Source organism: Podarcis filfolensis (assembly GCF_964270895.1).
Source record: "Podarcis filfolensis genome assembly, chromosome: 3".
Lineage (NCBI taxonomy): Eukaryota > Metazoa > Chordata > Lepidosauria > Squamata > Lacertidae > Podarcis > Podarcis filfolensis.
The window spans coordinates 72,622,778-72,641,207 of record NC_139606.1 but is presented as its reverse complement, the minus strand read 5'-3'; the positions used below and the strand labels follow the sequence as shown (position 1 = coordinate 72,641,207).

Below are 18,430 nucleotides of genomic sequence, written 5' to 3'. Positions count from 1 at the left end.
GACATTTCTACTCAGTTTTCCGTTGGGGCTATGCTGCTGGGACTTCTTAGTATTACCTTGATTTGACATGATAGAGCTGTCTATACTGCTGCCTATGCACATTAAACTAATTGACTTCAACTAAATGTGAATTTATTGCACATCTTGCTTGTGACATATGCACTTCTGGGAATCAGTGTAAACTCTTGAGTTTCAGTGTAAAATAATTCTAGATTGAACCATATTCACATACATATCTGGTATGGTATGGTTTATTTATATACCACTTTTTAGTCCAAAGCCCACCAATGTGGTGAACAATGTTAGTACCTATCAGTGGAGGTTCCTTTGCTGGTCAAAGTGGGGCATAACTCTCTTAAGATTCTAAGCCCATCCAAAACCACCAAAGCCACCATCCAATCTTTCTCCTGCCAACCACTACTAATACATTTCCACTGACTGAGAGGCTTGCTAGATACTTATGCCCATCTCCTCTTTTCAGCTCATGAAGCTTACTTCTGGACCCCTCATTAATGAAGGTTAGACACTTTTCAATTTAGTTAGGCATTAAGTACTTATCCAATGGCAACGCCTTCATGTCCACACCTTTGCAAGATCTTGACATGGAGCAAGTTCCATTTCCTGTAGCACAGCAGCCTCTGGAGGCACAGCAATGTCCTTAACTAGTTTGCAGCAGCCTCTGAATTCAGCAGACCACACTTAACATGAGCCTGTGGTTTTCAACTCAAGTTCAGACGTTAAAAAACCCCTAATGTTTTCATGTTACGTGTGAATTCAGTTTATGTATCTTACAAATACTGAACTCTGGAAAGTCTTATAAAACTAAAGCAATTACCTAGTTACAAACCTTAGTTTATCATAGGGGGCTAACAGAAGTTCCGTTGGCACAAGGATTTATGTTTGCACAGTGTAGATTTCTCTTCTTTCCCTCTCCTTGTGCACCCCACACCCTCCACAAATCTCCAGAGGATTGGGAGAAGCCCCAAGACAGATGAGGCATGAGGAGAGGAGAGGGAGGGGACATTCTGGTGTGCAGGCAAAGTCCCTTGTGCTAATGGAACTACTTTGTTGGATACCACCTATGAAGTTTAGTTAACTAAATCTGCTAACATGTGCATATGAGGAAGACCACTTCAACACATGTGAACATCATCCACAAGAAAGAAAATATTTTTTCTTTATATTGTCTTTGTTTTATATGAAGTGCATTTTTGTCATAGCAGGTATCATCTAAGAAGTATTTTCCGTTCTCTCTCACCCAGTAGAGCAGAACTTTCCAAACTTCTCACATTGGTGACACACTTTTTAGACATGCATCATTTTGTGAGACAGAATTTGGTTTTACTAGCAAACTGGAGATTAAACTAACCCCTTTCCAGGAGTGTAGGGAGTGTTCCCGCGACACACCTACACACTGCAGCCGACACACTAACACGTCGCCACACACAGTTTAAAAAGCTCTGCAGTAGAGAATGTTTCTTCTAAGACCTCTCACTTCTTTCAGATGCCTTTTGAAAACTGTATTGTTTAGGCAGGCATTTGCGATATGGTTTTTCTCTATTTATTGATGATTTATTGATTTTTTAAAATGTTATTTTTATGGATGCTTTTATGTTATCTACAGCCTTGATATATTTTTATGAATGTGTGGATTATAACCGCACAAAAAATAAATAAGTAAGATAGTGCTTGCCATCTGCAATGATTGGGATACTTTTAAAATTGGCAATGCATTTTTAAATTACCTTGGAGCACTTTTTAAATCCACACTACATCTGCACTCCCTCTAATATTGAACTAATAATGAACATTGTGATTGCCAGTAGAACTGGAGCCAAAACAAGAGGGAGCATTCACATCCTCTAGGGAGCCCTAAAGTTTGTAGAAGTAGATTTAAAAAGAAAAATGCAAAGAGGATTGAACATACTCAGTATCTGCATAATATTAAGGAACGGTTGGAAAAGAAAATTGAGTGTGGGTATGGAAAGCCTTGCTTCATTGCATTAAAACAGGTGTGGGGAACCTTTGGCCCTCCAGATGTTGCTGAACTACAACTCTTGTCACCGCAGTAAGCATGGCCAATGACCAGAGCCGATGGTAGTCATAGTTCAGCAACATCTGGTGGGTCAAAGGTTCCCCATGCCTATAGCTATAGCTTATAGCAAGGTTTCCCAAACTTTCCCCAGCTGTTGTTGGACTACAGTTCCCATCATCCCTGACCACTGGTCCTGCTAGCTAAGGATGATGTGAGTTGAAGTCCAAAAACAGTTGGAGAACCAAGTTTGGGAAACCCTGGCATATACTATAATTGAGGAGGGCATGGATGACTAGCTAGAACCCTGAACAGGAACATTCATGTTAGGGGTGAAGAGAATAGACATTTTGTTGCAGGTCCCAATTATCTAACAAACTGATGGACTAAACATTGTAGCTGGAATTCAGAGTATTTTTAAATAATTGGCATAAACTGGTAATGTTTACAAACAGTATAAAATTGCACTTACAATATAAAAATTACACTGTCTCTATTTTTATGTTCCAAAGTAAATAACATTTGAAGCTTTTAGGATGAGATTAATAATGTTCTCAGTTTACTTTTCAGCTTGAGTTACATAAAAGGTTTGAAGTTTAACTAAATTATTACAGCTTATCAACTCTAATTTGTTCTTGAAATTGAATTTTGTGAAGCTTTTCTATTTTAATTTCCTTGGGTCTATTTTCATTCATTCATGCATTTTATTTATTTATTTAATTTCTATACCGCCCTATACCCAAAGGTCTCAGGGCAGTTCACATAAAATATCGAATACATAAAATCAAAACAAAAATAACAACCCGATAAAAAAAACACACCCTCTTGTTAAAGCAATTGCAGCGGTGCAGTGGGTCTGTCTGTTAACTGGAAGGTTGGTGGTTTGAGGCGACCCAGGGATGGCTGTGGCAGGATTCCTGCATCGCGGGGCGTTGGATTAGATGACCCTTAGGATACCTTCCAATTCTACGATTCTGTGATTCTATACACCAATTGTGAACATATTTTCCAAATGTGTAGATTGGATCCTGATGCTTACCTCCAGGGGCAGCCTGTCCCATTTCATGAAAGAGGAATGTGCTATCTCCTGCCGCCACCCCCAGTCGCCGCATTTCCTGCAGCCATGCCTCACCCCCACCCCACCATTGCCACCACCAAAAAACCCCCAAAACCCTTTTGCCAAAATTTGTGTATACACACACATAAATAATACTTAGAGTAAGTTGCTTCCAATATAGGCATATGGAGCATAACCAAGGGTTAGTCATTTTCAGCAGCCTCTATGTTGGGGCTCTAATGTTAGTCTGACCCCCAAGTTCCATTCATTTCAATGGGACTCGTGTTACCCCAAACATGCTTATAAGGATATAAGTGCAACTCAAGCCACTCGGAGCTGCAACCTTCTGTTTCAACATTTAAATGCCCGCTGACAACTTTTCGACTCCACCAGGCAAATAAGAATGCATCTTTCCACAATGATTAATTGATGTCTGTTTTTTACTGTATGGTTTTTACTGCCTTATTTTATGTTTGCTTTTGTTGTGAACCATTTTGATATATTTTATAAAATAGCAGTATACAGTGGAGCCTCAGTTGTCAAACGTAATCCATTCTGGAAGACCATTCAACTTCTGAAACGTTCGACAACCAAGGTGCAATTGCCAGTCGGCAAAATCCATTGAAAAAATGGAGAAACATGCCTCAGAAGCCGTTCAGCTTCCAAGGTGCATTCGAAAATGGAAGCATTCGCTTCCAGGTTGTCGGCATTCGGAAGCCGAAACGTTCGACTTCCAAAGTGTTCAACAACTGAGGTTCCACTGTATAAATATTTTTATAAATAAGTGCTAGGAAGCTATTTCTGTTCTATGAACTATGAGGAAAGATTTACTTAAAATGCAAATCCATAGATTATAGATTTTGGAAACAAACAAAAAGCTCAATCTATTTCTGTATTTTCCTTGGACTAGATGACTCTCCAGGTCCCTTCCAACGCTACAATTCTATGATTTTTTGAAGTAACAATGTAATTGCCTAACAACTGAAAAAGAACTGCAGGAAACAAGTAATAACAAGAAAATGAACGTGCAAAGAATATCAGTTTCCATAGATCTAGTCAAACACAACAGTGAATCATCTGGCAGTGCATTAAAAGGCACAAAGTTCCCTTTCTGGGATTATTGATGAGGTAGTTAAAGCATTTTTCTGTGTTTAATGTTCTGCCTTGGAGGACACTGTCACATTCTGGGCTTGATGAAATGTTTGTTATATATGTTTAAATAAGAAAGTTGCTGCAATTAAAATCAAAGGGGTTGATCCAAATTAAATCATGAGTTGGAATCGTTAAAATCAACAGGACTTACATGAGTCATCATGACTAACTTAAGTCCTACTGGTTTCAGTAGGTGCACTCTAAACTAAGGTTACCAGACGTCCCCGTTTCCCGGATTTACAAATCAGTCCCCTGACAAAATCAATTGAAGTTGAAAAGTGTCCCCGGATTCATTGAAAAAAATCTGGTAACCTTACTCTAAACATGACTCCTGTATGCATACAATGCAATGCCAGGAAAGCAAAGTCAGGCAATTAAGAATTAATGACTAAAGTGAGACAATGAAGCTTTAATGACAACAACCATTAATGTGCACCAGAGCCAGCCTAGCCATTAGGCAGACTGAGGCAGCTGCCTCAGGTGGCAGAAGACCCCAAGGCAGGAGCCCCACAGTCACACCACCTCCTTCACCACTAGTGCAGAAGTGGCAGCAGTATTGGCACTTATTTTGGGCGAAATTGCATCCAAAAACATTGTAGAGATCCTGCCCGAAATTGGTCGGCAGAGAAGCGAAGGTGGCAGGTATGGTGGCGGCAGGGCAAGGTGGCACTTCCAGGATGCTCTGCCCCCCATGTGCACAGTGTTTTATTGAGTAACAATAAAAGTAGGCCTGGCATCAGCACTTGACAGTGGTGTAGTGGAGGGAGAACCCTGAGTAGTACAGCTCCAGAACTTGTTTCAGAGCAGGAATAATTATGTTATCCGTGAGAGTGACACTGTAATTGAATCATAGAATCATGGAGTTGGAAGCCCAGCCCCTGCAATGCAGGAATCTTAGCTAAATCCATGACAGGATGGCATCCGTGACAGATGGCTATCCAACCTCTGCTTAAATGTTTAATAGGTTATTGTATTTTAGTGTTCTGTTGGAAGCCACCCAGAGTGGCTGGGGAAACCCAGCCAGATGGGTGGGGTATATAGAAAGAAAGAAAGAAAGAAAGAAAGAAAGAAAGAAAGAAAGAAAGAAAGAAATACCTCCGGTGAAGGAGAGTTCACAGCCTCCTGAGGGAGTCCGTTCCACTGTCAAACATCCCTTACTGCAAGGTTACCAGATTTTTTTCAATGACTCTGGGGACACTTTTCAACTTCAATGGACTTTGTCAGGGGACTGATTTGTAAATCCGGGGACTGTCCCCGGGAAACGGGGACATCTGGTAACCTTACCTTACTGTCAGAAACGTCTTCCTGATGTTTAGCTGTAATCTCCTTTCTTGTAACTTGAAGCCATTGGTTTGAGTCCTACCCTCCAGAGCAGGAGAAAACAAGCTTGCTTCATATTATTGATGGACCTTCCTTGCAGTGACAACTGAAAAGTCAGAGAATACAAAAGAAGCTGAATGCTTCTTTCTGTTTCTTTGTGGGGATTATTACCGGTACTTCTTGCTAATGGTAACACTTCTTTGCAAGATTGTATGCCTTTATGATTAAAACATAAAGGTTGCATGTCTGTGGGCTGAAGGCCTTTTGTTAAAGGTAAGAATATTCACATGTTGAACCTCTGCAGCCACAATACTTGATCAGGGATGGACACACATATCTCCACAGGTGAAATGCAGCCTGCTGACAGTTGCATCACCCTTTGTTGGACCACAGAAACCAAACAGCCAAGTGGCTTCAGTTGGCAATGCTGCTGGAAATAAAATTCACCAGATGCCATTCAGAACTGAGTAGCTGCTTGACTTCTTGTCCAAGAAGTACCATGGTGTAACTTTCCTTGCTTGCAAGGGATAGGGAAGAACTGGCAGCTGCAGCACTTTTGCTGACAGGCAGACGGAAGTGTTCATGGGCACTGGGGGGCAGTCAGTGCTGGTACCAGGCTACGAAAAGCACCCCAAACCTGGAGCTGAGCCTGACAAAACTTGAGGTTCCCGTTCCAATGAACGTACATAATCTGAAATTCAATACGGGGAGACAATAGAGGGAGAGGAAGGAATATTTCTAACTCTGTAAATTGAATCATGGATTCCTGGCTCTTGAAAAAAGAACCAACGTCTCATAAATAGCCCCATGCTTCTCTTTATTATTTTATTTTATTTAAACAATTTACATACCACTTAACTAAAATACTGTCTATGTGGTTTGCAAAGATACAGTACAAAAAAGTAAGGGATTTTAAAAAGCCTTTTGGATGATCTCTTTATTCAGAGTTGCTTGTCAGAGTTTCCTCTGTAGGGTACTCCTGACTTTATGTGGGGGTCATCTGAATCCAGAGGTAGGCCTTCTGCTGTCCAACCACTCTTTGCAGCCAGTGCCTCTGGGTGCAAGTGAGCTCTGAGAACACTGTGACTGCTTGGAAATTTACTGCCTAAGTAGAAAACTAGTTCCTCACTTATTGCTTAGCTCACATACGGAGCAAGCGGCACTGCCACCAAGTGGCATTTATTTAAATGGCACAGAAAAATATGAAATTGTGACACTTTTACAACATGAAGATGTCTCACCCTGCCAGGAAAAGCATGGACTTCCTTGATTAAATATCCATGGTATCATGAGTGTCTTTTTCACCCTGGATGCATCAGGAATGGTACATCAGATCCTCAGTGTTTGCCCCTCAGTCTTCCAGCACTCCGGTCTTATTCATGTTTACTCAAAAGTATGCCCCATTCAGTAGTGGGTGGTGGGAGCAGCCTTGCAAACAGGACTTGTTTGTTTCCTCTGGAAAGTAAAGGGTTACAGCAACAAGCAATTGAGTATGCACAAAGCTGGCAAATTTTAGTTTCTTGTTCCTGCCAGTCATGCAAACTAGGCAGGGATAGTTTGTAATCAATCTTGGTTTAAATTGTTAAAATGTTCAAGTTTGTTGGATGGAAGTCAGGGCTCAAAATGTACTTGGGGGCTTGCTAGATTTGATTTATGAACTATTTTTTGAGTTTTGGCGGCACCATGAGGCCTGAAGGCATATTAAAATAATGTATGTAATTATATGAATTAAATTGCTTCTTCGTTTATTAGGGAAAATGCATTGCAAATATCTAAGAAGAATAAAAGTAAGAATAATAGAATCTTAGAGTTGGAAGGGAGCCAAGGGCCATCTAGTCCAACCCCCTGAAATGCAGAAATCTCAGCTAAAGCATCCACGACAGATTAGCATCCAACTTCTGCTTAAAAACCTCCAAGGAAGGAGAGTCTGCTCCGCTGCCGAACAGCTCTTACTGTCAGAAAGTTTTTCCAAATGTTTAGTCAGATTCTCCTTTCTTGTAATTTGAGAAATTGGATTATTTATTATGTATTTTATGAATTTGGGGGACAGAATAATTGACATTATTTTTTAGAATTTCATTGTACAACCTTATATACATCTACATATGCTTTTATAAATGCATACACTGGTTCCTTGGCTTACGAACTTAATCCATTCCGGAAGTCTGTTCTTAAACCAAAGCATTCTTAAACCCAGGCGTGCTTTCCCACAGCAGCAGGGGACTCAATTTACAAATGGAACACACTCAACAGGAAGCGAAACATGTTCTTATTCCAAGGCAAAGTTCACAAACCAAAACACCTATTTCATGGTTTGCAGTGTTCTTAATCCAAATTGTTCATAAACTAAGCTGTTCATAAATCAAGGTACCACTGTATATGATTGCAGCCTTGACAGCATAAATACTCACAAGTTGTTTTCAGCAGCATGGTAACCTGATATTTCAGCACAAACATGACAGTTTTAACATCTTATATTTTTGTGGAGAATAGTACTCTTACACTCTTAGTGTTTAAAAAAATGTAAATTACTAAATTGTAATGGGTGGGTATATGGTTTTGTAATGAAACTATTCTTTGCTTGCAAAGTCTGTGATCTAATTGTGCAGTAACTTTACCTGACAGCAGAGGTCTATCTTGTTTATCAAAATGAGAAACCTCATTCTGAATAAGCTATACTGTATTACTTTAGCTTTATAAATTTGAGACCTGGGTGTCCCTTACTCCTCTGATACTTTCCACTCCCTGAAGAAGTGGGACATTCATGAACAGCAGACAAATTGTGTCTGGTTCACACACAACCTTATTGCAATGGCATGCATGTATGGTTCTGGGTTTGGTTCCAACCACATAGAAAGATGGGAGTGGGGGATCCCATATTAAAAGCAAAAGGAGGAGCATGTGTAAGTGCCGCTAAATGTTCCACAGCTGCCAGTTGCTTATTGCCTTGCAGCTCCTCTCTTTCCTCAAGTGACCTTTTTTTTTTTTGTATTGGAGCCCTGACTGAGGCCTATGGGGGTAGGGATAGGATTTTGCACTCCTTTTGCAAAACTTTTTTGGCCTCTGGTCACTCTTTCTAGTGTGATTTACATAGCTCTCTGTTTAAATGCACAGCGCTGATTTTGTCACATCTAATGTGGCTCTAGGCTGACCTGTTTCCTAAACAACCTAGATTTAACCTACCTGAGCAACAATCTCTGCCACAACATCAGGTGCTCCCAGGCATATAAACAAGCCCAAAGGAGACACAGATATCATAGAAATGCTATACTTGGAATGATCTCTCTCAGTAAGGCACCGGTAAATGAAATTGGTCAAACACAAACAACTTACCGTATTTTTCGCCCTATAGGATGCACTTTTCCCCCTCCAAAAATGAAGGGGAAATCTGCGTGCGTCCTATGGGGCGAATGCAGGCTTTCACTGAAGCTTGGAGAGCGAGAGGGGTCAGTGCGCACTGACCCCTCTCGCTCTCCAGGCTTTCAGGAAGCTATCAGCAAGCCTGGGGAGCCCGCGGGAGTTCCCGCAGGGCTCCCTAGGCTGCGGATAGCAGCTTGCTTCCTGGAGCGCGGGGCGCGCTGAAAGCAGAGCATCCCGTGCTTCGGGCAGACATCGGGCAGCCCCACAAGCTCAGGGGACAGCGGGGAGGCGCAGCGCCGCCATCCCGCTGTTCCCCGACCTGGTTTGGATTCCCCGACCTGGTTTTGGGGGGGAAATAAAGGAAAAAATTATTTCCTTTATTTCCCCCCCAAAAAACTAGGTGCGTCCTATGGGCCGGTGCGTCCTATGGGACGAAAAATACGGTATATAGAACATATATATATATATATATACATTCCCATCATCATTCTGATTAGGGCATGCTGCAAGCAGAAAGTATGAGAAGACCAGATCTCAGGGGTACAGGATGAGTTAAGGCATGTAATGAAGACTTCTTAAGATAGCGATGAGGAACCTGGGGTACTCCAGATGTCATTGGAATACAACTCCCATCATCCCTGACTATTGGTCATGCTGGCTGGGGGGTGATAGGAGTTGGACTCCAACAACACCTGGAGGGCCACAGGTTCCCTATCCGTGCCTTAGGAGACCTTGAAGAATGAAGACCTTTATTTGAATTCTATTCCAATCACAGTCTGAGCTTCAGTGGCCTTGTGAAAGTCCTTCGCTTGCCCAGATTCCTCATATTTATTATTTATTAAATTTGCATACCACCCTTCATCTAGAGATCACAGGGCGGTTCACAACATGTGTAAAGTTTTATCAATAACCTATATGAATGGGTTGTTATAAGTGTACACTAAGAGTGCTAAAGAAATGATAGCAAGGCAGTATAATATGCACCCAATACTGCATATTCATTAGGTTTGTGGTGTAGAAAGAGTTATCGGATGTTTAGGTAAGTCACTCTCTTACAGCCCACACAGGGCTGCTATCCTCACAGGGTTGTTGTAAGGATGTATAGATTAAAGAATTGAGTGCAGTACAAAATGAAATGGAGAAAATAAATCATGAAGAACTCCAAACTTTCTTTTCCATCATTTGAGTGGCTTTCTTTTAGGTCAGATTTTTAAAGCACAAAATTCTGAGTTCAAAGATGCCTGAGCTGTACTGAAGAAATTATTGTGTTTGCATGGGGGACATAGATGGCATGTGTTATGACTGTTCACTCTGTCATTTCAGGAAAAAGCTATTGTCTGCTCTAGTAACCATGAGGGAAAAGCAGTACAAATTCATACAGCCGCCTAAAACAATGTTTCAGAATCATAGAAGATAACCCCAAGGGTCATCTAGTCCAACCCCCTGCAATGTAGGAATCTCAGCTTAAGCATCCATGACAGATGACCATCCAACCTCTGTTTGAAAACCTCCAAAGGAGGAGAGAGATTTTTTGCGGGTTGGAAAAGGACAAGGCAATGCACTAAAAAGTGTGGTATAAGGATTGAATGACAGAAAAATGCATAACCTCCTCACAAACAAATCAGAATGAATACTCAGTAAAGAGTGGACATTGTATAACCTCCATACAAGTTTTGTGCAGGCAAATCAGGATGAATGCGCTATAAGCAAGTTATGTGGAGGAGCATACAAACAAATAGCTTTTTCATCCTGTTCTCACATTTGGTCAAGCAGGTTTGATGGTGCTTTTTTTGAAGAAATATAACACCTGTTTTGAAAGTCAAAAGTGGGATTAAAGTAGCAATCCTGCTTTCTATTTTTATATGTTTTGGTTGGTGGTAGAAAACCATCTAATATTGATGCTAAGCACAAATCACTAGTATGACTACTAGCTCTGCACTTTTAATATTCTGTATGTATGCAATATTATGCATATGAGACTTCAAAGAAACTTATCTCGTATTTGAAGAGATGCATGCACTGAAATATTCAGACAGTTGCAATAAAGTACCGGTAAATAATAACTGTAATCATTTGTTCTTTCGTGATGCTGCTAGGCAGCAACCCACAAAGTGGCCACTGGCATCAATGTTCTGTTAGTATACCATATAGGTACTGAAAAAAGTCCACAGGTCCAAATCTCTGTGCAAAATTAGAATTTGAGATCACCCCTCACACTGCTTTTTATAAACACCTATCCACCAACAATTCTAACTTCCCCACCAATTTTGCAAGATTGGGCACTCACATATAAAATACAGACTTCACTTCCCTTTCTAATTTTAGAAAGATGTGTTTGTATTCCTTATGTAAGTCTCAGTAATTCATCCAAAGAAGAAGTGAAAATGGAAGATTATTTCATTGTGCTTGGCTGACTCATACAGACCGCTCACCATTAACAGGTGTGCTGTGGCAAACTGCACGCAGTAGGCATAGCTTGGTATCTCTTACTGTTTTGGATACTGAAACAGATTCTTCTGTTGCATGGGCTTTTAAGGAGCAGATGTTGAGAGAGGTGGCTCATCTCCTGCCTTTTTTTGCTTACACTCCCCTTTCTAACAAACAATGCGCTTCCTTTCACAACTTCTCAATTTATTTTGATGCAGACACAACCAGGAGGCTTTTTCGTTACCTTCTTCTCTCTTTTTAGCTGGCAAATAGAACTACTTGGCACCATCCAAAACCAGAGCTGAGCTACCACATGTCTCCCGGTATTTTATCTGAATCAAAGATTACTTCCAGCCTAGCCCTTTGCTTGTAATCTCCAGCTGTTTGGGAGGGGTTCTGTTTTCTGGTGTGACGTACAGGGTTAAGCAGATAACCAGAGAAGATGAAATGTGCCTGTTTCTCTGGGCAAAATGGATTGAAAATCCAACCGATGCCACCTTTGTAAATGCTGAATAAAAATGATAAAGCTGCCTCACAAGAAATTCCAAAAATTGTTCATTAAAAAGGTAAGTTTCTCAGTGGGGTTTTTTGTGCATGTTTTTGTTGCCTTGATCCACTAAAAGTTTTGACAATTGCTTTGGTTTGATGTGATAATAAATACAAAGGCTCAGAGACATAGAACATCATTCACTCAAGTTCTGCAGCATGTGACATAGTGCAAAACTGGTTTATTGCTTGCAAACATAACCCCCCCCCCCATTCTGGCTAAGGTGTATGGGGAAATAGTATGTATTCCAATAAAAGCAATTTTTGTTCCTTTTGACTGTAATGCCTTTATCAGAAAGATGGTACATAATATTCATTTCACCAAGTGATATATAATGATAGAAGAAGAAATGTAAGGGGAAACCCTGGGAAGAGAAAGGAAGATTACACTCGTTTTAGTGTTTTATTGGGGCATGTTCCTCCGATGTTGGTGGGTGTGCAGGAAGTAAGCAAGAGTAAAAAATGTGCAGTAATTATATTCAGCTCTGATAGATAATTGCAGGTGATTTAACATGGGGATTAAATTGTGCCTTATTAGTTACTATATCTGGAACTTTGTTACTCCTATAATTGCCCTTTTAAAATATCTTAATTTCATGCAGAGAGAAGTGTGCACTATTACTGGAAAAAGTTTTTTAAAGCATATATGCTTCACATTTCCATCTTCATCTTCCTGTACTTGATGATTTCATGTTATTTTTTAAAATATTGTAATAACCATGGCAGGTAAGACAAGGTATGAAGAGTTGGCAAAAACTTTGAAGTTTGGGCCCCTTTATGAGCATTTTCAAGTGCCACTGAGTAAGCAAGGAAACCTTTGCAGCATCCATTTAAAGGACAGCTTATGCCCCTGCTGAAATCTATTATTTATTCATCCTCTTGGCACATACATCCATTCCTGTTAATTCAGGGAGTGTAAGTTTCTGTTCCAAGGACAAAATTGGGGTTTTTGTTTTTGTAGAAGCAGGATACATGGAGTGCAATGTATCCAAACCATAAAAAAAGCAGAGGAACCTGTATACACAGAGTAACTAGAAACAATGAAACTGCACCAATGATATCAATCATTGACCCCTCCCACATTCCATCATGGACAAGACGTCATTAACCATATACTTTAATCTCTTCATTACTTAAATTGGCTGTTGTACTGTTGAATCTCTCTCTCTCTCTCTCTCTCTCTCTCTCTCTCTCTCTCTCTCTCTCTCTCTCTCCCCTCCCACTAGCATTTTAAGAGACTTTAGTCTCTTCTTTTTCTCCCAAGGAGCTGGTTCATCCCCCTAATTAGTGTCACCATCATCACTACCAATCTCTTAGACTGCTGTTGTATCTGCACATTAAAGTTTGAATTTTAGTGAATTTAAACGCACAATTTGGTGGTCCTGGGATTGACTTGGGGTGGCAGAGATTAGATAGGAAAACAGGAAATTTCTGGGCACAGGAAAACCTGGGGGATGGAGAGAATCAGCACTATATTGGATCAAGGCCATAATATATAATCATGGATATCTCATCAAACAGTCCCACACATTTTGATTGCTGGCATTTATAACGTTCAAAGCATGTAGATAACATTTTTAAAGAGTATGCATGAGAAGGGAATATTTAATTCTTCACCCTTCAAATTTTAATTTTGTGCAGTCTCTGATATGTGTAGTTTGTGTTAGTGTGGCTCACTGCTGAGCAACTGTTTTGGTCCGATAAAGTGAATGTGGGTGTAACAGAAAAACGCTCAGCATTATTCAGAGTGGAAAAAGCAGCTAGATTATTGGTGATGCTTGGTGTCCCATAGCAACCTGTTCTCTTGTGAAAAGGTGTATCTATGGGCTACTGTATAATCACACACTGGGATATATATTCATCAGGGCCCTGTGGTTTGTTTGTTTTTATCAGACATGCTAGAAGGGAATAATTTTTCCCCCTTTCCCCAGGAAAAAAAGACTTATTTATGCCAGTCCAACATGAAAAAGCATAAATATGCAGCTGTGTCATACAGCCACACTTTACATTCAGACATATACACAGAGTCTGTGTAGAAATATAACATTTTCAAAGCCATTTCTTCTACACCATCCTAGCATCGGTAATCCCAATTTGCTTTGGAAGCAGGATAAACATACTAATGTAAGGAGCCAAGGGTGAGTCTACAAGTGAGAATATCTGAGGCCTGGGACACTCAAGGCACCTACTTTGGTTTGAGAGTTCAAGTAGGCTTAAAATCCCACGAAGGAACTTCTCGTTTCCTCAGCTGCTTCCACCCGCAAATGTATCTCTCTCCTAGCTCTTGTACCAAGGTGTTATGCTCATGGCTACTCTTCTTCCATAGGGCTCTTTCCAGTGCCACACTCCATCCATAGAGGTAATGTTAATCTGCCTTTCCATGATTCAAAATAGTGACAGGAGTCTCTGAGTAGTTCTGTGCTCTCAGCACTGTTGTGAATATCCTGGTATGGCCAGGGTATTGTCTGAAGGCAACCCCAAAGCCACCTAATAGCAGATGGCCTACTGGGGCTGTGGGGCTCATCTGACCTCCAGTTGATTACTCAACTGCTGCTTACGAAGAGGATTGCTTCTGTTGCTGCGTCTGCACCGTTCTGACCCCACTCCTGTCTCCTCTCCCTCTCCTCTCCCAGTAAGTAGCAGCACAAATGACTGGCATTCAGGTGAGGACTGCGACCCCATCATGCTGCCCACCTTACTAAAGCTAAGCAAGTCTGAGTCTGATCAGTGCCCAGCTGTGTGGGTGACTGTCTTGGGTTCCATGAGAGGATAATAATAATAATAATAATAATAATAATAATAATAATAATAATTTATTATTTATACCCCGCCCATCTGGCTGGGCTTCCCCAGCCACTCTGGGCAGCTTCCAAAAGAATATTAAAATACTGTGATACATCAAACATTAGAGCTTCCCTAAACAGAGATGTTATACAAATGTAATGAAATAAATAAGCCATTTATGTTATAAATTGTAACTTAGTAACTGCATTAAGGGAAATTTTTAAAAGCCGGCAAGAAACACTTGAACTTACCGGTAAGTGTTATAAGGAAGGACAGAAAAATGATTGATGAAAACATATTTTCATTTTTTAAATTGGAGGGTGAAAAATTATGAAAAATGTAAACTATGTTGTTGGCTGTTTCTCATTTGCATTTATGTAGTGCAGCTAATATTCAGCCAGCACTTTATAAATATGCATATCTGAATGTCTTCTCTGAAATGTTAGAAAGGGGAGGGGAATAACCTTATATATTCCTCCTCAAGAATATAGGAGGATTTTACGTTGCCGGATTATTGCTTTGTAGTAGCTTGTAAGAAATAATCTCCATCTGATCTGACTACTATCACCAGTGGAAGTTTTTGTCCTTAGAGAACATATGCTTGAGTCATCAATACAAGGGGAAGGAGGAATGAAGAGAGAGAGAAAAAGAGAGATAAGCCTTCCATTGCTTTCAGCTTTATATATCTGTTAGACGTCTCTGAGCATCCATCCATTTCATATGAGAATCATATACATGGGCAAGGTATTTCTGTTCTATTGAAATTGATCCCTTTTCTTGTTTTTCCACAATTGCATGAATGTGGTAGAATGAAAAACGTTTCTACTAATTTCTACTTAAAACTGCTCATATGCTTCCTTTTGCACTTATTTTTGCTGTTTGTCAGTGCCTGCTGCTTCTTGTAGCCATTTGTGAGGTACCTGTTTATGTGTGAGAGAGGAAGAAAATCTGAAGAGGAGAAAAGACATAGGTAGATTCCTATGCAATTCTGATCCAAGTTTTGAACATGAGTGCAGTTAACTCTCTTTACCTGGTACTCCGAAATTAAAGTGAGGGTTGTAGGAAATGTTGGTTTTAAGATTTAACTCGAGTTAATATGATTCAGCTCGCAACTATGTAAAAGGGAAATGTGCTTCATTCGTGAAGAATTATATATGATTTATGATTAGCGTCAGTATTTAAACAGCAAAAGTCCTCAAAACTGCAGATTGCTTAATTGTCTCATTAAGCCAGGCTAGCCCAACCATCTAGGCAGGTGAACTACCTGCCTGTGGTGCCAAAATTCCAAGGCTTTCTGCTTCACCTGCCTAGGAATTTTGGAGAGACAGAAATAGCCACTGCCTGTACTTCTAGAGGTGGCAATAAGACAGCCTAACAGCTGGTGGGCTGGGTGATATGCCCCATATTACAGCCAAAGACACTGACAGCTATCTGATCACAGATGCAAAAAGGAGGATGTAATAATGTAACAGAGATTTAAAAGTGAAAATGAAAATCCTACATTCATGGAAGAATGCAGCCGCATAACTTTTATTTAGGGCTGGTTCCCACAACATTGTAAGACAAACTATGGCTTACTGAGACTGCAAACTTGTGGACTCCCTGAGAGGAACTCACAGCTGCCTTGCTCCTCCCCAATCCTTTTTACTACTGTGCCATGCCCAACTAAGCCAAGGTTTGTTTTGTGTGTCTTCCAAACTAGGACTTGGAGTTAAGTTCTGTCCTTACTAACCACAAGCTGTAGCTAGCCTTGGCTGCAGATCAGAGAGAACTTAACCACAAGCCTCTTTTCAGCTTCACCACAAAGCATGGTCTCAGAGTTTGGCTTTTAGGGTTCTGTGAACCAGTTTAATGTCCTGTCTGCCTTTCTTCCTGTCTTGGCTCTTATTTAAAATCCCACTATCATTGCTAATTTGTTATTTCTGCACCTTATATGAACATAGGGACTATAACTGCCTAGCAACAAACAGTATTCACTTTCAAACATAAGTCTTATTCACTGTCCTAAAATGAATTTTTGAATGCATGGCTATCTCTGAGATTAGGATCAAGCACAATATTTTGAAATTGTTATTATGTGTAGCTTCTTTATGATATAAACAGGATTATTCTTGTTTGTTTACAATTCATTCTGTTAGGATTTAGGATTTCAATATGCCTGCTTGCCTTGAGTAGCTTTGTGTGTGGAGAGAGAGAAAGAGGATTTCAGGGTGAAATTAGTCCTTATATATATTATATATATATATATATATATATATTATTTATACTATTTGAATCCAGCCATTCTCACCATAAAATGGCAGCTCATATTCTCCTGGATTCTTAGGGTACATGTTCATAGTAATTGAGTATTTGCATTCATTTTCAGGACCTAACACTATTCTCATTACTATCTGCCTGCACCTAACAAATGGCTGATGCTTATGTGAATATGCACACATCATATTTAAAGTACAGTCACATGTTTCTACTCAAGGGTACATTACATATCCCTGAATGAAGATGATTGTGTCCATCTTTTAGTAGTTGCAACATTATATATAGTAGGGGTGGCTAAGATGCGGTCCTTTGGATGTTGTCAGACTCAAAACTCCCATCAACCCAGCCAGCATGGCTGATGGGAGCTGTAGTTCAACAACACCCATAATATCCATATTGGCACAGATTAGCTATCTCTGCTCTAGAAGGATCAAAGTATATATGCAAGAAAGTTACTGAGGTTGCAGTCCTATCCCTACTAACTGTCAGGGATCTAGCAATAAGCCCAGTTGAATGCATTGGGACTTCTGAACAGATATATGGAGGTGTTGCTATAAGACTTTTTCAAAGGAGGATATTTGGTGTGAGAAATAATAATATATATTATTTTGGGGGGTTCATGTTTTCTTTTTTCTCTCAGTTCATCTAATGTCACCATTTTGTTCCTAAGCTATTAGTAATAATTTGTTTTGGTAATTTCCAACCCATCTCATTTTGTGAGTAGCCTGTTATGTTTTAATGGTCCACATAGATGTGTATGTGTGCCTGGACAGATTTAATTAGGAAAAAGCTTTTAGCAGGAACCCATGAACTCTGTTGCATCATCTGAATTTTATCCAGCTTCCTTTCACTGCATTTTATGGATAATTTACACTAAGGGCTCGTCCACACTTTGGTTTGGTCCACTTTCTCCGAGAAAACCTGCTGTTTACCACTGAATTGGAACAAATGTCAGTGGGACAAAAGAGAAACCTCCCAGACCTGTGCCGAGAAGTCAAGGACCAAACAGAAGAAATTGCAGGACAAAGGGAAGTGTGGATGAACCCTAAGCAGGCATTTTGGTTATTCTGAGCCTGAAAGCTAGACCTTTAAGCTAACTCTCCTGTGTAGCCGCTGCTGCCATCCTGTTGGGAAAATGCCTCAGACATATAATGCATTAGATCAATAAGGAATTGCTGCCTAAGTGATGACAGGTACTATATTTCTGTCCTCATTTTATTTAAAGATGTTGGTCTGAAAAGAAAATGATAAAAGTAAGCAATTTCAGTACCTGGATTCATCTCTGAAACCTTTTACAGATACCAGCCCACGAGAGCTATAGAGAACTGAAATACAAAATGTCTCTTCAGAATTGTTACTCATTTCAGTGCCTCCGTTTTTGAATGCCTTTCTTTAGAAAGCTTAGGCCTTCTATTTGTCTATTCAACACTGTCATCTGTCACTGAGATAAAAGTATTTTCCCTCTTAGTCAAACCTACTGGTGTTATGAGGGA

At 40.1% G+C, this 18,430-nt stretch overlaps 1 protein-coding gene across 4 annotated transcripts in view; it reads left to right on the top strand.

Annotated features, from left to right (window-relative positions):
- The window catches only part of RPS6KA2 (ribosomal protein S6 kinase A2), a 176,758-nt gene that overhangs the window by 8,943 nt on the left and 149,385 nt on the right, over positions 1 to 18,430 (top strand). The window contains exon 1 of one of the 4 annotated variants that reach the window (XM_083605862.1): positions 11,768 to 11,914. The exons of 2 other annotated variants lie outside the window; for them this stretch is intronic. In XM_083605862.1, coding sequence (XP_083461988.1) covers positions 11,867 to 11,914 — 48 coding nt within the window. In that variant the 5' untranslated portion in view covers positions 11,768 to 11,866. Of the gene's footprint in view, positions 1 to 11,767; positions 11,915 to 15,214; positions 15,423 to 18,430 lie in introns of those variants that run through there. One more of the 4 variants, XM_083605863.1, reaches the window with a different exon arrangement.